The 18,343-nt window shown below is 36.9% G+C and overlaps 1 protein-coding gene across 29 annotated transcripts in view; it reads left to right on the top strand.

Moving 5' to 3' along the window:
- The window catches only part of PLD1 (phospholipase D1), a 224,320-nt gene that overhangs the window by 167,984 nt on the left and 37,993 nt on the right, over positions 1-18,343 (top strand). For all 29 annotated transcript variants that reach the window (XR_014822370.1, XR_014822368.1, XR_014822374.1 and 26 more), the window contains 2 exon segments: positions 7,921-8,034; positions 10,416-10,465. Coding sequence is in view for 23 of the 29 variants with exons in the window: in XM_084986822.1 (XP_084842948.1) it covers positions 7,921-8,034; positions 10,416-10,465 (164 nt within the window). In the remaining 6 variants the exon portion in view is untranslated.

Raw genomic sequence — 18,343 nt, 5'->3', positions numbered from 1 at the left:
TTTTAAATTGTGAAATGACTATTGCAGGATAAGGAAAATTTGCTTTGGTTTCCTACCACTGGCTCTTCTTCATCCTGTGACAAGTAGAGGCACATGATTAAACCATTGTCATGTTGGGCCAGAAATCTGTAGCTGACTCCTCATGGGAATCAACTTTTGGATTCACCATTATTGATTGGCTTACACCTTCCCCCCAAATAGAAAATAAAATGAAATGTGTTCTGAAACACCATGTGAATTCAGTTTTGCTTTGCTTTGTTTTAATTTTAGGCACTGTTGATTATTCTTTGAAGGTATGCAAACTTTCTAATTGAAATCACTTGCTGTTAATTGATTAATAATGTTATTAAATAGTTTGAGTCATTCCACATCCAAGGTACTTTTTATGCATAACTTCATTTTATTCTCACATCAGTCTTATGAAGTGGATGCATAATTATTTCCATTCTACAGATGAGGCAGCTGAGGCTAAGTGAGATTATGGAAATTTGCCCGTATCATAGGGATATTGATGAGTGGAACTGGGACTCAGACCACATCCCTAACCCTTCAACTTGGGGTCTTTACCTTGTGCTACCTTTGTAATTCATCTAAAAGCTTTCCCCATTGCAGGGAGAGTAAAAATGTTCTAGTGTTGAACCTACCAGAAATCTATGAGAGATATTTTATTTTAAATATTTTTGAAAACCAAATGAATATTTTCTTTTTTAAAAGTAGTTGCTGGGTAGAAAAAATTTTCTTAGGTTTAAAAAAAAAATCTGCATCCTATAATTACCATATCCTATAATTTGTGTACCAAGCTGAAAAGACATGTTGGGTATCTTTCAGAATCACTGTCTTAAAGAAATTTAAGCCACAGTTATAATAAAAAGAATGAAAATATGAAAATGAAATATGCCAACTGCTGGTTTCACATTTTATCTTGTCGGGTAACCTCCAAGCTCTATAAAATTCCTTGGGAAGAGGTTACATTAGGGCAGAGTTGACAGATCACAGCAGGAGAACTTGATTTCCATCATTTAATTGCTTTTATTTGATTCCGAATAGTATATAAATGGTAATCTCAGTAGATAAAGATTAGCACCAAGCAGAGGCCAGTGATCATTTGGAGTCTGAGCATGTGCCCTGGCAGAGAGAGGAAGGAAGGGAGAGACTCTTTTAAAAATGAGAATGGGAGTTCCCTTCATGGCTCAGTGGTTAATGAATCAGACTGGGAACCATGAGGTTTCGGGTTCGATCCCTGACCTTGCTCAGTGGGTTAAGGATCCAGCGTTGCCGTGAGCTGTGGTGTAGGTTGCAGATGTGGCTCAGATCCAGCATTGCTGTGTGTGTAGGCCGGTGGCTACAGCTCCCATTAGACCCCTAGCCTGGGAACCTCCATATGCCACGGGAGCGGCCCTAGAAAAAGGCAAAAAGACAAAAAAAAAAAAAAAAAAAAAAAAAAAAGAATGAAAAGGGCTGGACCATTGTAGGAACAGTGTAATAAAAGGTTTTATAGATTCATATTTGAGAGGCGCTGAGGCACATGCCAAAGGTTATCAAGTCCAGAATAAAGTCTAAGTCACATGCTGGGCTAACCTTGAATATTCTTACATTTAAAAGCTTGCCATTTTCAAAAGATAACCGATGAAAAAAAATTACGTGTATGTGTGTGTGCATGCACACATGCACTCATTCCCACAACATGTAATGTTATAGTCTATAGAGTCTCATGTGTAATATGCAAAGTCCATGCTAAGTAGAACCAGCGTTTCTAGTGGACTAACAATGATTTTCGCCAACTCCCCCATTTAGGATGAAAAAACTGAAGATTTACTGTATTTTAAAAGATTTGCCAAACACAAAATAAAACCGTAACCCACACTCAAATCACTGAGAAGCTACAGATCCAGTTCTTCTGTAACAGATACCGCTATAGAATGCAGTTCTCTCCACAGAGAAACACCAAGTCCCAACTGCAATTCTTCTTATTTCTGGCAGTAGATTTTCTACTGCCGCAAAATCTACAATAATGAGAGGATTTATACCGGCTCTTGACATTTAGGGCAATGAAATATGCTCTATAAATCCCAAATTCTCAAAAAATAAAGCATCTTGTCACTGGAAAGCTGGGTGAGCTCCTTTGGGGCTTTCTTATAGATCCTGAGACCCCACTGTGAGCAGACCCCTCTTCTCCTGACTGCCTGCCCTGCTGAGCAGGGAGGTGAAGGAAGATGGAGTTTTGCAGAAGAGCAAGGAGGGAAACTAGAGGAAAGCCATCGCTAAGACCCATTTACCTTAGTCAATTAGGACTGTTTTAAAAGAGACAAACAGCATTTCAGCAAAGAGAAAAATTAAAAATATGAAAGAGCCCACATTCTCGCCACCTAAACAGTTGACTTTTTATCTTCCTATTTCCTTTTTGGTCCATATTAATAAACGTTTTCTGAGTTGTAGTGTATTTCCTTTTCCTTAACTCATCTGGATTTCTGTCTTAAATCCCATTTCCATGCAATAGAAGGAAATTTAGTTTAGACACTTCCTGATAAATGTTGCCAAGTTCAGTGATTTTTCATTATTTCTCCTCCATATTCAGTTCTGTCAGGATGCTCTCTGCTCTTCCCTCCCCTCCCCCATTCTTGGTATAGACATTGATCTTTGGGAAGGGGCTTCTAGCACTCAGTATTGATCTGGCCGAAGCCTTCCTAGCATCTACTAACTGTAACCTGGGGGTTCAGGCTACACCTTTCAAGCATGCCTTCCTGCCACTTCTCCTCTATTGCTGCCACATCCTGTGGGTTGGTAGTCATTTCTCTGGGGTTCCCTAGAAGCAAAGCTTAGATCCTTGTGGCTCCATAGCCTGATTGAAAGAGAATGGGGTCTGTCTTCTTCTCCCTGGAATTCTGCTTGAGGGCGAAGGACAGGGTCTCACTGAAGCTCACTCTTATTTCTTTAAACTCCTGCCTCAGCTCAAAGGATCTCTATCCATTTCCCTAAGTCTAAGAAGCTGACACTTTTGTGCCCTGGTTCCTTTGTGAGGGCACCATCCCAGGAGCAATCTCTGCTTCTTTATCTCCGGTCATAGAGAGGGGGAAGTTATCACACTGAAGAAAAAAACTTATTTAATATTTCAGCCTGCCACATCTGTAATTGTCTTGTAATTAGAACTTTGCATTAGTACAAGAAGTATTTTGCTAGTAAGTCATCACAGTGGTCATTTTAGTGCCTACAAAGAAGTTACATCCATTGAGGGGCTATAACATAATTTAGTTAACCGTCCTCCTATTATTGAACATTTATTTCCAACTTTTAGCTATTATATATAGCACTGCTATAAGAGTTGGTGAATTTGGAAGGAAAAATTTATTTTAACAAAAAGCCTGAGAATGTAATTTTTTAAAATTGTTCTGGACTAAAGTGATGGAGCAATTGCCTGAAAGATGGCCTGGTGCTCACTAGTTCTTCTCTTGTTTTTAGGATCATAAATAATTGTGCACTTCAGGGGCTTCAGTGCTTTTATCCTACACTGATCACTGTCATTTGCAAACTCCAGCACTGTGAGGGTGCAGTGTTTCTGAAGAAGTTAGAATCCTCAGTGGCTGAGAACTGTTTTTTTCTGGGACTGAACCAAGGAAGGAAACTGGACAGACCAGCACATAGAATTTTCTCTTCATTGGCCTAAACTTAGCCACAATTTTATGGTTTGAAATGCCAGAGCCCCTTTTTTCCTACAGCAATGAAAATATAAGTCATTTCTGATAATTTGCTGAACACAATTTAAAATTTTCATCATGCAGGAAATTCAAAAACTACTTTATTGTTAAGAAAAAAAAAGAGCAAAAACTTTGATCTAGAACTAACTGTCCCAAGAACAAGAAAATATTAATATTTTGATTTCTACAAACTAAATTTGCAGGAATGTCTTATCAAAAGGTATAAGATTTTTATAGGACATTTCCAAGTATCTACATTTTGAAGTCATTTTTGCTTTTATAAAACACAAGGACAAAAGGGAACCATCTTTACAATCAGAAGTGCGAACACTTGGTGTTTGAGGGCAGCAATACTACTTCTAAGACTTTTCTAACAAATGTGAAAAATGACTTATGTGGGTCAACACACATCACAAAATAGGTATTTTAGAGTAGCAAAAATTTAGAAACAGTTCAATGCCCATCAATAGGAAACTGGTTTATATATTATGGCATGGATTTGGAACACTGTCATGGTTGTTTAAATATGGACAGCAGCACTTTTTGTACAGATATCAAAGGGTTTCCAGGATATACTGATAAATTAAAAAAAGGGGGGGGGGGTCCTGTCATGGCTCAGTGGTTAACGAATCTGACTAGGAACCATAAGGTTGTGGGTTCAATCCCTGGCCTTTCTCAGTGGGTTTAGGATCCAGCATTGCCGTGAGCTGTGGTGTAGGTCTCAGACGCAGCTCAGATCCCACGTTGCTGTGGCTCTGGCGTAGGCTGACAGCTACAGCTCCAATTAGACCCCTAGCCTGGGAACCTCATTATGCTGCAGGTGTGGCCATAGAAAAGACAAAAAAAAAAAAAAAAAAAAAGATAAATTAAAAAAAAAACTTTCAGAAAAAAAGTGTTTATAGTATTCTGACATTTGTGTAGAAGGAGAATATATATATATATATATATATATATATGCTTATAAATTCATAGACTATTTCTGAAAGAGCATGGGAGGTAATATAAGTTGCCCTTAGGGAGGGGAAATGAAAGATGGGGACAAAGAGGTGAGAAAGAAGTTTTTTCATCATGTAATCTTCCAATCTCTGAAGGCTTGTACTGTGAGCATATATTATCCATTAGAAAATGTATTTTGGGAGTTCCCGTCGTGGCGCAGCGGTTAACGAATCCGACTAGGAACCATGAGGTTGCGGGTTTGGTCCCTGCCCTTGCTCAGTGGGTTAAGGATCCGGCGTTGCCGTGAGCTGTGGTGTAGGTTGCAGTTGCGGCTCGGATCCTGCGTTGCTGTGGCTCTGGCGTAGGCTGGTGGCTACAGCTCCGATTGGACCCCTAGCCTGGGAACCTCCATATGCCGCGGGAGCGGCCCAAGAAATAGCAAAAAGACAGAAAATGTATTTTGTTTAGTGGTTCCTCAAAAAGCTAAACATAGAATAACTGTATGACCCAGCAGTGCCATTCCAGCATATATACTCAAAATAATAGAAAGCAGAGAGCCCCGTTCACTGCAGCATTACTCACAATAGCCAAAAGGTAGAAACAGTGCAAGTGCTTGCCCACAGATGACTACATAAACCAAATGTGGTCTGTACATACAATGTAATATTATTCAGCTATAAGAAGGAAGGAAATTCAGACACGCACTACACCATGGATGAATCTTGAGGATATTAAGTTAAATAAGTCAGACACAAAAAGACAATATTGTTTGATTCCACTTAGATGAAATATCTAGACCAGGCAAATTCCTAGCGACAGAAAGTGGATTAGAAGTTACCAGAGGTTGCAAGGAGGGGAAGTGGGAACTTAGAGCTTAGTTATCACAGTTTCTGTTTGGACTCTTGAAAGTTTTGGAAATAGAGATCACAATGGTTGCATAACATGTGAGGGTAATTAATAACACTGCATGGTACACTTAAATGGTTAAAATGGCAAATTTTGTGTTACATATGTATTTCACCACAATAAAAAAAAATCAAATAAAATGTAACCTAATTTGAAGGAAAACATCCTGTTTAACCTCTTGTCTATCAGAGGCTTCCCAGAAAGAGACATTCTTTCCATCTGACCTCATTCTCCCAAAGCAGATAGTACCAGGTACAGAGAGTTTGCAGAGCTCCTTTGTTGGGCACTGCCCCAAACAGAAAGATATGAGCATGGATATCCTATGCTTCAAGAGGGCTTATCATGTGGTCTAGCCAGCAGATGTGCCTATTGCTATTGTGTGAAGCAGAAGGGATGCTGCATAGCCATCCTAGCCACATGCTAGGGGAGTGCGGAGGCAGAAGCAAACCAGTTTTGACCGGCACATCCAGGTTGGCCTGAGCGAGGAAGGAGCCATTTATCAGCCCTCCAAGGAGAGGGCTCCTACGATGCGGAGAAGCGCACTCCGGGCTAAGGGGGCAGATGCGCTATTGCTAGCCTGCCTTAGTAGGATGCACTCTGAACACAGGATGGTGGTTCCTGTCTGTCACTGGAGTGTGGGCCTGGGAGGACCGGACTGAAGGTGAATCTGTCAAGGCAGCAGGAGACAGATGGTGACAATTTTTAAGTGTGAGATTCATTTGGACTTCTAAATACTGGCTGTGGGGAAATAGCTTAGGTGTTCTTTCTGTTCTTCTTCTCACTGTCTTGTTTACCATCCAGGAATGTGTGCCTCTTACTCTTATCTGACAGAGGACTTTAACAGTTCACATTTAAAAATTTAAAAAATTTTTTTCCAACTCAAACTGTGTTTGCCATCTAGTGATTAATCCATGCCATTACAACACCCTAGTCCAAATTCCTAAGCATGGAAGTCAAGCTCACAGGCCTCCAGACTCTGTTCTATTGGCCATTGCTTCTGCTTGGAACTGCACTTTCCCTGGACCCTAATACGGTACGTTGGCATCAGAGACCTCAAATCTGATCGCTTTTAGGGTAGTAATAATATTTTTTTCTGAAAGAAAAATGTAGTTGCTTAGAAGAAAATGAACTTTAGAAATTAAGTATTATGAAAAGTTTAGGTTGGTTCCCACTTGAAAATTAACCTGTAGCAGCAACTTTGTGTGAATATAAACTTCTCAGATAAAAGGGCAAGATTCCATGAACACCACAGTCATCTCCAGACTTTCTCTCTCTTCTTCCTGTGTGTCTTTTAGAGATAAGGACCTTGACAGTCTAGCCTCCAAAGAGGTGGTATCTATTTGAACATAATTTTCCAAATTTCTGACTTTCTGAATACAGATCAAAGGAAGGAGCCGCATTTCTCCCGTTTGTTACATCACTGGGAAGCAAAGGCGGTTCAAAGGCTTTTCCTTTCAAAGATTGTTGTTAATCATCAGTAGGGAGAGTGGGCCAAGAAATATTGTGTTGTATATGTAGGAGATTTAAAACTCGGCATCAGTGACTCAGAATGCATGAAGGGCCTGGGGTAAAATTTTGCATCTGAAGCAGAGTTTTCAGAGATGAATCAGAGTTTCCAAACAATGATGAACATCTGCATTGGAAATCATACTGAGTCCAGTATGTCTTTTAGCCCCTGAGATCTACGCTGTGGGATCTCATTTACTCAGTAATTAACAGCTGAATGCCTACTATTTGCTGGATTCTGAGTTAGGTACTTATACATAAAACTCTTAGGTCAATGTCTTTTTCAGAACTAAATTTTAACCCCTCACCCTTCCAAGGGATCCAAACAAGGCTTTGTTGCAATTGATTTTGTCCTAGAAAGGATTATGCTGTGGGAGGTAGTGGATACAGTCCTCACTTTACTGCCAAGTTCAGCTTATTTTTCAGGTTGCTATGAACAGTTAGCCTGGATAATAGCTTCTGGTCTCCAATGCAACAGCACCTCCTTCCCCCGCAGAGCCTGGGGATTGATAGAATGTATTGTAGGAAGCCATTTGCTCAGTCTTTAAATCCATGTGAACTGCTTGGCTATCTTTTGTTTTTGTTTTTGTTTTTGTTTTGAGTACTGTAGCTGCGTCATACGGAAGTCCCCAAACTAGGAGTCAAATCAGAGCTGCAGCTTCTGGCCTACACCACAGCCCTAGCAATGCTGGATCCAGCTGTGTCTGCAACCTACTCTGCAGCTCATGGCAACACCGGGTCCCAACCCACTGAGTGAGGCCAAGGGTGTTACTGCTGAACCATAGTAGGAACTCCTTGGCTGTCATTTTTAACTGTTACTTTGTCTTTTTTTTTTCTTTTTCTTTTTAATTGTAAAACTTTCTGCCCCTGACTTTTGCAGGGAAAGCCAGAGGTACCGGGTGTATGTTGTGATACCACTGCTGCCAGGTTTTGAAGGAGACATTTCAACCGGCGGAGGAAATGCTCTGCAGGCAATAATGCACTTCAACTACAGGTGCCAAAGTTCTAATATCGTCTTTTTTTCAGCTTTCAATCAGTCACGCATGTAAGCTGGTGAAAGGAATGGAAATGTTTCTCCACATCTATTCAGTGGAGCGTTGAACAAATGGATACTTTTCTTTATTTTGCTTTTGAATTTTGGCCTGTTTACAAGTTGATAAAATTCAAATAAAGCCCAAATACATAAATGTAGGCTTAGAACACATGGCAAGTATAAAAGAATTAAAATATTATCCTCTTTTTTATACTCATTGATTATCATATATATACATATATAGAGAGAGAGAAAAGAGAGCTTGTCTATAAGATATATATATATGTACACACACAATATATATGAATATAAAAAGACTAATATTTTAGTTCTTTATATTTATATATTATAAATGGGAATAAGAACTTTTAATTATGTAGATATAGATATGAAATCCTTTATAAACAATTAATTTTTAAAGATAATTTAAAAATTATCTTTAAGCCACCAAATAGCTATTGAGTTTCATATTCTTTGCAGTAAGTAGATGAAAGAAAAAAATTAAATGCTTAAAATGGCACAATTTGTGCATGTTGGTTTATGATTATTTTAGGCTGCAATCCTTCAACAAGTTTGGCAGTAATGGTCTCTGCTAGTAAGTGAAGGATAAAGGTTCTTTTCTGTCTTCTGGAATTTTAATTGTTTTCACTACCACCTCTTTGTTAAAATTTGGGGAAAAGTTCTAAATCCTATTCTTAATATTTTGAAAAGTAGAGTTTCCATATTTGCTCAAAAAGGTACATGAGGCTTCAGACTTGGCCATCAGAGGATTATGAAGGAGCTTGAGAGGTACTAACTTGGGGAGGGGGGGCGCTGGAGTATAGAGAGGTGGTGTAGAAAGTGATGGAAAGGCAGCCCTGACAATCTCTTTGGGCCACTTACCTGGGAAGAGAGGAGGTAGGTGGACAGGTCTGGCATGAACCCAGCTCCCAGTGACAAACTGTGACATGAGACACAAGAGAGCCTTATTCAAAGATCACACTCTGAGTCAAAGCAAGGACTAGTACTTGAGTATTTTCTTTTCATATCCCCTGTTTTCCAGAACTGCCTGTAGTTTCCCACCTTTCTAATCAGACTCTTTTCTGGGGGAAGGTCAAATGAGACCCAAGAACCCCCAGTGTGTAAAGCAATAAGGGTTCAGGGTCTTGGACAAATTGGGATTGGGGGCTTACATGCCCTCTTACTTGAGTCATCTGAACTCAAGGCAATCCTAGAAGCACCTCTGCAGAATCTGAGGATCCATGGTTTGAGTACACCATTGTAGTGGAAATATATATTTTTTTAATCCTGTGTTTCTTCCTGACTTTTTAAGCTTGTGTCTTTCTGTCTGCCAAAGTTTCAAATAAAGATGTTGTGTTTCTTTTGGGGTAATTATGCCTGATTACAGTATGAGAGAATTTTAACTGGGCTTTGGTCTATCCACTTGGGTTGAAGATTTGTCCATTTCTAATATTATCTGATTTATAACATGACAAACAAAGCTTTTCATGTATGTAAGGCACTGACATAATGTTTAATCGGATTTTTTCCACTTCATTTGCCATGCTAATATTATTTTTGGAATAATGTCAATTGCAATTATTTTCTATGACTATTTTCTTGGGTTTGAACCAGCTGAATGAAATAACATGCTTGGCTTTTGTTCAGCAACCAAAACTATAACCTTTTATTATGCAAAGACATCTCAATTTGCTGGCATCACCTTTAATAATATCAGCATTTCCCAGGAAAACTGTATTTTTAATTACTTTCATAGAGCAGGCAGATGGAGCATAGAATTTTTTGTTTTGTCAGTTTTTATAATTCATCGACTATTATCAGAGTCTTGAGAAACAAAATCATTAGTAGAGATAGTTATTTGAGACTACATTTTTCACTTTTAAGGAGTTTGCTGACTTTACAGAGACAGCTCAGGTATAATAGTTTCTTTAATTCCAAAATTACTCTATCAAGTTTGCCCTTTTCACATCTGAACGTAATGTGATTCTGTAAGTATTCTTATCTGTTGTGGCATTCTAAATTTATCTTTGCACTTGCCAAATTTTCTAAGAGAGAAAGCCCATTCATAATCTATCTTTTTAAAATAGCATCTCTTTCTGAAACCTAACATCAATTTTATAACTTTTCTGTTTACCCACCTTAAAGCAACTATCTTGTCCCATCAGTAATATTAGAAAAGTGATATTTGTATTTTTTTGGCTTAAAAAAATCTATGTAGCATCTTCTCATAAAAGCACTTGCTCTGTTTTTACTTAGATTAGGAATATACCCCACAGGTATTGCAATTGAGATTGGTTCCTTTGAAACCTCCATAATTATTTCTTTCCTTTACATATCTTCAGAACCATGTGCAGAGGAGAAAATTCCATCATTGGACAGCTAAAAGCAGAGCGTAAGTAGTTGCTTTTTTTCCCCTCCATGGTCATTTTTGGTGACATATCAGTAATTATTAAAGTTTTCACATCGTGATTATAGAACTCCTTACAAAAGATAGCCCACAAAATGCTTAACAGAGATAAATTATTTGTTCTCATTAAATTGCCCAAATAGATATTCAAATGAAGACACCATGGCATGGGGTACATAAGTAATAAAAATAAGACTTTTTATAATTTATTTCTATTTATTATAATAATTGTTTTTATAAGAAATGGGATTTGTAAGGCACTTCAAAAAGACCCCACGTGTGTCTTCTGCTATGATTCTTCATCACAGTCCTGGGGAATAAGCAGGACAGGTGTCATCCCTGCTTTAATGATGAGGACACAGTCAACATATATTTATGTGACCTCCTATAGATGCAGAAATCCTGAGGTTCTTGGACACTGTCATATTTAGGGAAGGAAACTGGTTTTATAACTGCTTCGTCATCATAACTTTTCACTAAATCTTTGAGGGTATAATACTGGAAGCAACTAAAGAGGAAAAAAACAAAACAAAACACAGTAATACCTTAACTTCTGCAATTCTTTGTATTTTCAAAGGTACTTTCTCAGATATCTTCTTAATTGATCCTTCCACATACTTCTAAGCTACAATACGTTGTAACTATGGGTTTACTTACCTATATCTCTGTGAATTTACCCTAAGTTTAGCACATAGTAGGGGCTTAATAATGTTCTATACCCTGAACAGTAGCTACAGAATTTTGTGCAAGAATTATGCTGAAGAAAGAACGCAAGTTGTATGACTTCCAATTCAGATTGGGTCCAGATCATGCAAATTTGAAGGTCAAATTAAAAATATTATACTTTGGGAGTTCCCTTCATGGCTCGGTGGTTAATGAACCCAGCTAGTATCCATGAGGATGTGGGTTCAATCCCTGGCCTTGCAGAGTGGGTTAAGGATCCAGCATTGCCATGAGCTGTGGTGTAGGTTGCAGATATAGCTCATATCCTACATTGCTGGGGCTGTGGTATAGGCCAGAAGCTGCAGCTCTGATTAGATCCTTAGCCTGAGACCTTCCATATGCCATGGTTGTGGCCCTAAAAAGCAAAAATAAAATAAAATAAAAAGACTAGATTTTATCCAGAAAAAAAGACAGAATAAGTTGATGGCAGCCTCTGATCTCTGGATTGAATTCATCAGAAAGGTGTTTATGTGATGATTCATTTACTATCAGTAAACAGTATGGTGGACTAGTGGCAGGAGAGAGATATAGCACATTGGTAAAAGAAAGACAGGTCATGTATGAACAAAATTGTAAAGGAACATTGGAGGAGACATGAGAGCAAAAGAGTAGGTGAAGTGTCAGGTAATCCTGTTTTAGCCCAACTGACTGAGAGAATGGAGCTGTCACAGGTAGGTCTGGAAAAGTTAGGAGGAGCCAGAAATTCCCTGGTGGCCTTGTGATTAAGAACTCAGTGTTGTCACTTCTGTGGCTAATGTTCAGTCTCTGGCCCAGGAACTCCCATAGACCACAGATGTGGCCAAAAAAAAAAAAAGTTAGGGAGAGCCATAGTAATCATATGATGCTATGTGGTGTGGCATTCACATATGCTATAAACCCCAATTGAGTTTTTTTTTAATTTTTACACTGGTAGCCTTCTAAATGGGGTACACAGGATGATGTATCTAAATGTGGAGGGAAATTAGTCCTTCCATGCTTTTATTTTTTCCTTAAAAATAAAGAATTAAGATATCAGCAGGAATGGTATAGTAAAGATCCCCCCAAGTCCACTCCTGCATAAAAGCAACAGAAATACTAATAAAAATGGTCAAAAATCAACTTTTTCAGAACTCTAGAGATTAACCAAAAGCTTGTAACAATCTGAGTGTTTATTCGAGAAAAGCAGCAGAAGCTCAGTAAAAGCAGCAAGCTTTTTAATTTGCCATATACCCATTCCCCTCTCCTCAGTTCCACAGTAGCCTTGAAAAGCAGTTCATCACTGTAAAAGAAAACCAGCAGCCTAGAAGCCACTGCAGGAAGCCAGATAGGTTTGAAGTTATCACTCCCTGGCAATTCTCTGAGAATTGTCATAATATGACCTGTATGACAATTTAAAAGGCTTTTTAAAACAACTAGTTTTACTATGTTCTAAAAACTAAAGGAAACAATATCTAATGAACTATAGAGAAGTATAAAAAAAATCTCTCCTCAAATAGAGGATATGAAATATAGAAAACTTTAGTTAAATTTCATTTTTAATTAAAATTTTCTATAAAAATTATTTTTCTAATAAAAATAAATATATTCAATATATTATGTTGAAAAGTATAATAACTGAAATGAAATGGACATTAGAGGGCTCAGTAGCAGATTGGAGCAAGCAGAAGAATCAGCAAACTTGAAGACAGGTCATTTGAGATTATCCAGTCTGAGGAACAGAAAGAAAAAAAGAATGAAGAAAAATGAACAGAGCCTCAGAGACTTGTGAAATGCTATCAAGCATACCTGGATATATATAAGGGGGGCCCCAGAATGAGAGGAGAGAAAAGTATAATAAAATATTCAAAGAAATAATAACTGAAAACCTCCCATTTGATGAAAATATGAATCTATACATCCAAGAAGCTCAACTAAATCCAAATAGAATAACATCCATACCAAAACACATCTTAATCAAACATTAAAAACAAAGACAAAAAGAGAATCTTGAAAGCAGCAAAAAAGAAATAAATCATTAAGTACAAGGGATTCTCAACAAAATTAGCAGACAGTTTCTCATGAGAAACCATGGAGTTCAGAATGCAATGTAATAATGTATTGAAATGCTGGGAAAAAAAGACTGTCAACCAAGAATTATATATCCACCCAAACTGTCCTTCAAACATGAAGGAGAAATTAAGGCATTTCTAGATAAGTAAAAGCTGAAAGAATGTATCACTTGCATACCTTCCCTATAAGAAATATTAAAGGGAGTCCTTCAGGCAGATATGAAAGATCACTGTACAGTTACTTAAGTCTTCATGAAAAAATAAAGAGGACCAACAACGATAACTACTTAGATTAAATTTGAAAATTAAATTAAATTTTTTCTATTTGTAACTCTTTTTTCCTCCAATTTAAAGTAAAAGACAACTGCACAAAACAATAATAATAAATCTGTGTTAATTGGTATATAATTTTTAAAGATTTAATTTGTATGATGATAATAGCATAATACATGAGGAAAGAATGTGAGTGAAAAGCTTTGGTAGGCTATTGAAATTAAGTTGGTACTAACCCAAATTAGATTGTTATAAATTAAGATATTAATTTTAATCCCCAGAAAAACTTATAAAAATATAGTAAAAGAAACAAGGGAATTAAAACAATACACTGCAAAATATCTACTTAATACAAAAGATGGCAGTATGGAAAAATTGAGGGACAAAAAAGATACAACATGTATGAAAAATAAATAGCAAAATGGTAGTGGTAAGTCCTTTCTGACCAGTAATTACATTAACTATAGATGGAGTAACTTTCCAATTAAATGCAAAGACTGGCAGAATGGATTTTTTTAAGGACCCAAACATATGCTATATACAATAGACTATAGATTCAGGACACAAATAGTTTGAAGGTAGAGGATGAAAAAAAAGATTCTATGCAAACAGTAACAAAAAATAGCTAGAGTTGCTATACCAACATAGACAAAATAGACCTTAAGACAAAAATGCTTATGAAAGGATGGTATGTAATGATAAGAAGGTTTATCCAGTAAGGAGATATAAAAATTAGGGAGTTCCTGTTGTGGTGCAGCTAAAGAAATCTGACTAGTAACCATGAGATTGCGGGTTCAATCCCTGGCCTTGCTCAGTGGGTTAAGGTCCGGCATTGCCATTGCCATGAGCTGTGGTGTAGATTACAGATGCTGCTCATATACTACATTGTTGTGGCTGTGGTGTAGGCTGTCAGCTACAGCTCCAATTCAGCTCCTAGCCTGGGAACCTAAATATGCCATGGGTGTGGCCCTAAAAAGCAAATAATAAATAAATAAATGGATAAATAAATAGATAAAATATGAAAATTATAAGCATATATATACCTAACAACAGAGCAAAAACTTTACATGAAGCAAAAACTGACAGAATTGGATAGAGAAATAGATAATTCAAAAATAATAGTTGGGGGGAGTTCCCATCATGGTGCAGTGGTTAAGGAACCCAACTAGTAACCATGAGATTGCGGGTTTGATCCCTGGCCTTGCTTAGTGGGTTGAGGACCTGACGTTGCCCTGAGCTGTGGCGTAGGTTGCAGATGCGGCTTGGATCCCACATTGCTGTAGCTCTGATGTAGGCTGGTGTCTCCAGCTCCGATTAGACCCGTAGCCTGGGAACCTCCATATGCTGGGGGTGCAGCCCTAGAAAAGGCAAAAAGACAAAAAATAATAATAGTTGGATTTTCAGTACCACATGTTCAAAAATGTATAGAAAATTTGGACAAAAGATCTGTACTGAAACTGAAGACTTAAGACTATAAAGCAACTAGACCTATAAGACATCTATGGAAGGTTCCACCTAATAACAGCAGAATACATATTCTCCAATACACATGGATTATTCTCCAGGATAAACCACATATTAGGCTATAAACAAGGACTGCAATAAAATAAATTATGTTCTCTGGCCACAACGGAATGAAGTCATAGGTCAATAACAAAAGGAAATTTTAGAAATTCATGAATAAGTGGAATTTAAATCATACATGGCTAAATAATGAAAGAATCAAAGACAATACTATGAGAGATATTTGAAAATATTTTGAGATGAATGAAAATGAATACAACATATCAAAACTTATGAGACACATCTAAAACAATGCTTATGAGTTCCCATTGTGGCTCAGCAGTTAGCAAAACCGACTAGTATCCATGAGGACACAGGTTTGACCCCTAGCCTTGCTCAGTGGGTTAAGGATGTGGTGTTGCTGTGAGCTGTGGTGTAGGTTGCAGACACGGTTCAGATCCCATGTTTCTGTGGCTGTGGTGTAGGCCAGTAGCTACAGCTCCAATTGGACCTCTAGCCTGGGAACATCCATATGCTGTGAGTGCAGCCCTAAAAAGACTAAATAAATAAAACAATGCTTAGAGGGAAATTTATAGCAATAAACATCTGTATTACAGAAGAAGAAAGATCTCAAATCAATAACCAAACCCTATACCTTAAGAAATTAGAAAAAGAAGAGCAAATTAAACTCAAAGAAATCAGGAAATAATGGAGATTGAAGGGGAAATAAATAAGAGAATAAAAAAATAATAAAGAAAATAATGAAATAAAAAATTAATTCTTTGAAAAAATTAACAAAATTTGCACACCTTTAGCTAGATTGACCAAGACAAAAAGAAAAAAACTCAAATTACCAAAAAAAAGGAGTATAAAGTATTATTATGAACACTTACAAGCCAAATTAGTTATCCTAGATAATATGACCAAATTCCTAAAAAGGCATTACCTACCAACTGACTCAAGAAGAAATCGAAACTCTGAATAGATTTATAACAACTAAAGAAATTAGTTAGTAATCAACAGTCTTTCTACAAAGGAAAAGCCCAGGCCTAGATAGCTTTGTTGGTGAATTCAACCATCCAGTTCTTTACAAACCTTTCCCCAAAAATGTAGGAAGAATGAATATTACCAACTCATTCTATGATAAAATTATTACCCTGATATCAAAACAAAAGTCATTATGAGAGCTATAAACCAATATCCCTTGTAAATATGGAGACAGCATTTCTCAGTGAAATACTATTGAACTGAATGCAATAATATAAAAAAGATTATATACCATGACTAAATGGAATTTATCCTAGGAACATGGTTGGTTTAATATCTGAAAATCAATCAGTTATACCATGTTAATAGAATAAATGGCAAAGACCACATGATCATCTTATAAGACACATGAAAAGCATTTGACAAAAATCCAAAACTCTTTCATGATAAAAACACTCAACAAACTAGGAATAGAAGGGCATTTTCTCAGCCTTATAAATGGCATCCAGAAATGCCTACAGCTAACATCATACTTAATGATGAAAGACCTAAAGTGTTCTCCCTACAATCAGTAACAAGGTGAGGATGTCCACCCTTGTGAACATCATACTGGAAGATTCAGCCGGGACAGTTAGGCAAGAAGAAGAAATAATAGATAGAAAGAGAGGAGTAAAAGTATCCTTTATGAATGGCATAATCTTGTATATTGGAAATCGTAAGGAATTCACACACACACAGAGCTAATAAATGAGTCCAGCAATATTGCACGATGCAAGATCAATATACAAAAGTCAGCTGTATTTCTATCAGCAGCAATAAGTACGCTGAAAGTAAAATTAAGAAAACAATTCTATTTACAATAGTATCTAGAAGAATAAAATACTTAAGAAATTTAATAAAAGTATAAAATTTTATACTAAAAATCATAAAATATCACTAAAAGAAATTAAAGAAGATCTAAATAAATGGAAATGGATTGGAAGACAACATTGTTAAGATGAGAGTACTCCCCAAGTGCTCCCCAAATTCAACACAATCTCTATCAAAATCTCAGTTGCCTTTTTTTCAGAAATTGACAAGCTTATCCTAAAGTTCATGTGGAAGCACAAGGCACTTAACATAGCCAGAAGCAATCTTGAAAAAGAATAAATTGGAGGACTCAAGCTCCCAATTTCAGACTTACTACAAACCTACAGTAATAAAAAAAATGTAGTACTCATATAAAGATAGACATATGGATCACAGTAATAGTATTAAGAATCCAGAAATAAATTCTTATGATAATGTTCACTTGAATTTCAAGAAGGGTTCCAGGACAATTCAATGGAGAAAGAATAATCTTCAACAAATGGAGATGAAACAAGTGGATATTCACCTGTGAAGAAATGAAGTTGGACCTCTACCTCATACTATACACCAAAAAATAAATCAAATGGATCCAAGACCTAAAATGTAAGGACTGAAGCTATAAAACCCTTAGAAGAAAACATGGGCATAAAGCATAATGACCTTGGATTAACAAATGGTTTCTTGGGAGTTCCTGTTATGGCACAGCAGAAAGGAATCCAACTAGGAACCATGAGGATGCAGTTTCAATCCCTGACCTCGCTCAGTGGGTTAAGGATCTGGCATTGCTGTGAACTGTGGTGTAGGTCGCAGACATGGCTCAGATCTGGCTTTGCTGTGACTGTGGCGTACGCTGGCAGCTGTAGCTCCAATTGAACCCCTAGCCTGGGAAACTCCATGTGCCACAAGTGTGGCTCTAAAAAGCAAATTAATTAATTAATTAATTAATTATGTAAAAAATGTTTTCTTGGGTTTACTCCAAAAATAAAAATAGAAAAATTGGATTTCATCAAACATAAAAGCTTTCATGCTCTAATGGACAATCTTAAGGAAGAGAGAATGAGACGAAATGTTTGCAAATATCTGTTAAGGGATTTGTATCCTGAATAAACAAAAGAACATTTACAAGTCAACAATGAAAAGAATAATCCAATTTAAAAATGGTCCAAGGATCTAAACAGACATTTCTCTGAAGAAGATACAGAAATGGCCAATAAGCATATGAAAAGATGCTCAACATCTTTAGTCATTAGGGAAATTCAAATAAAAACCACAAGATACAACTTCATATCCACTAAAATGGCTATAATTTAAAACATAAAAAAAAGAATGATGAGACTGTGAAGCTATTAGAACCATCATACACTATCGTGGCAAGTTCAAAATGGTGCAAGCTCTTTGGAAAGTTATGTGGCAGGTCCCCAAAAGTTAAACAGAGTTACCATATAATCCAGCAATTCTGCTCCACAGTATATACCTAAGAGAACTGAAAATATATGTTCAC

This window comes from Sus scrofa, chromosome 13 (assembly GCF_054392235.1).
Source record: "Sus scrofa isolate SSC_HxYL_T2T_F1_AM1 chromosome 13, Sscrofa_HxYL_maternal_Yorkshire_Landrace_v2.0, whole genome shotgun sequence".
NCBI lineage: Eukaryota > Metazoa > Chordata > Mammalia > Artiodactyla > Suidae > Sus > Sus scrofa.
Note: the sequence above shows the minus strand (reverse complement) of the source record. Positions and strands in the feature narration are given on the sequence as shown.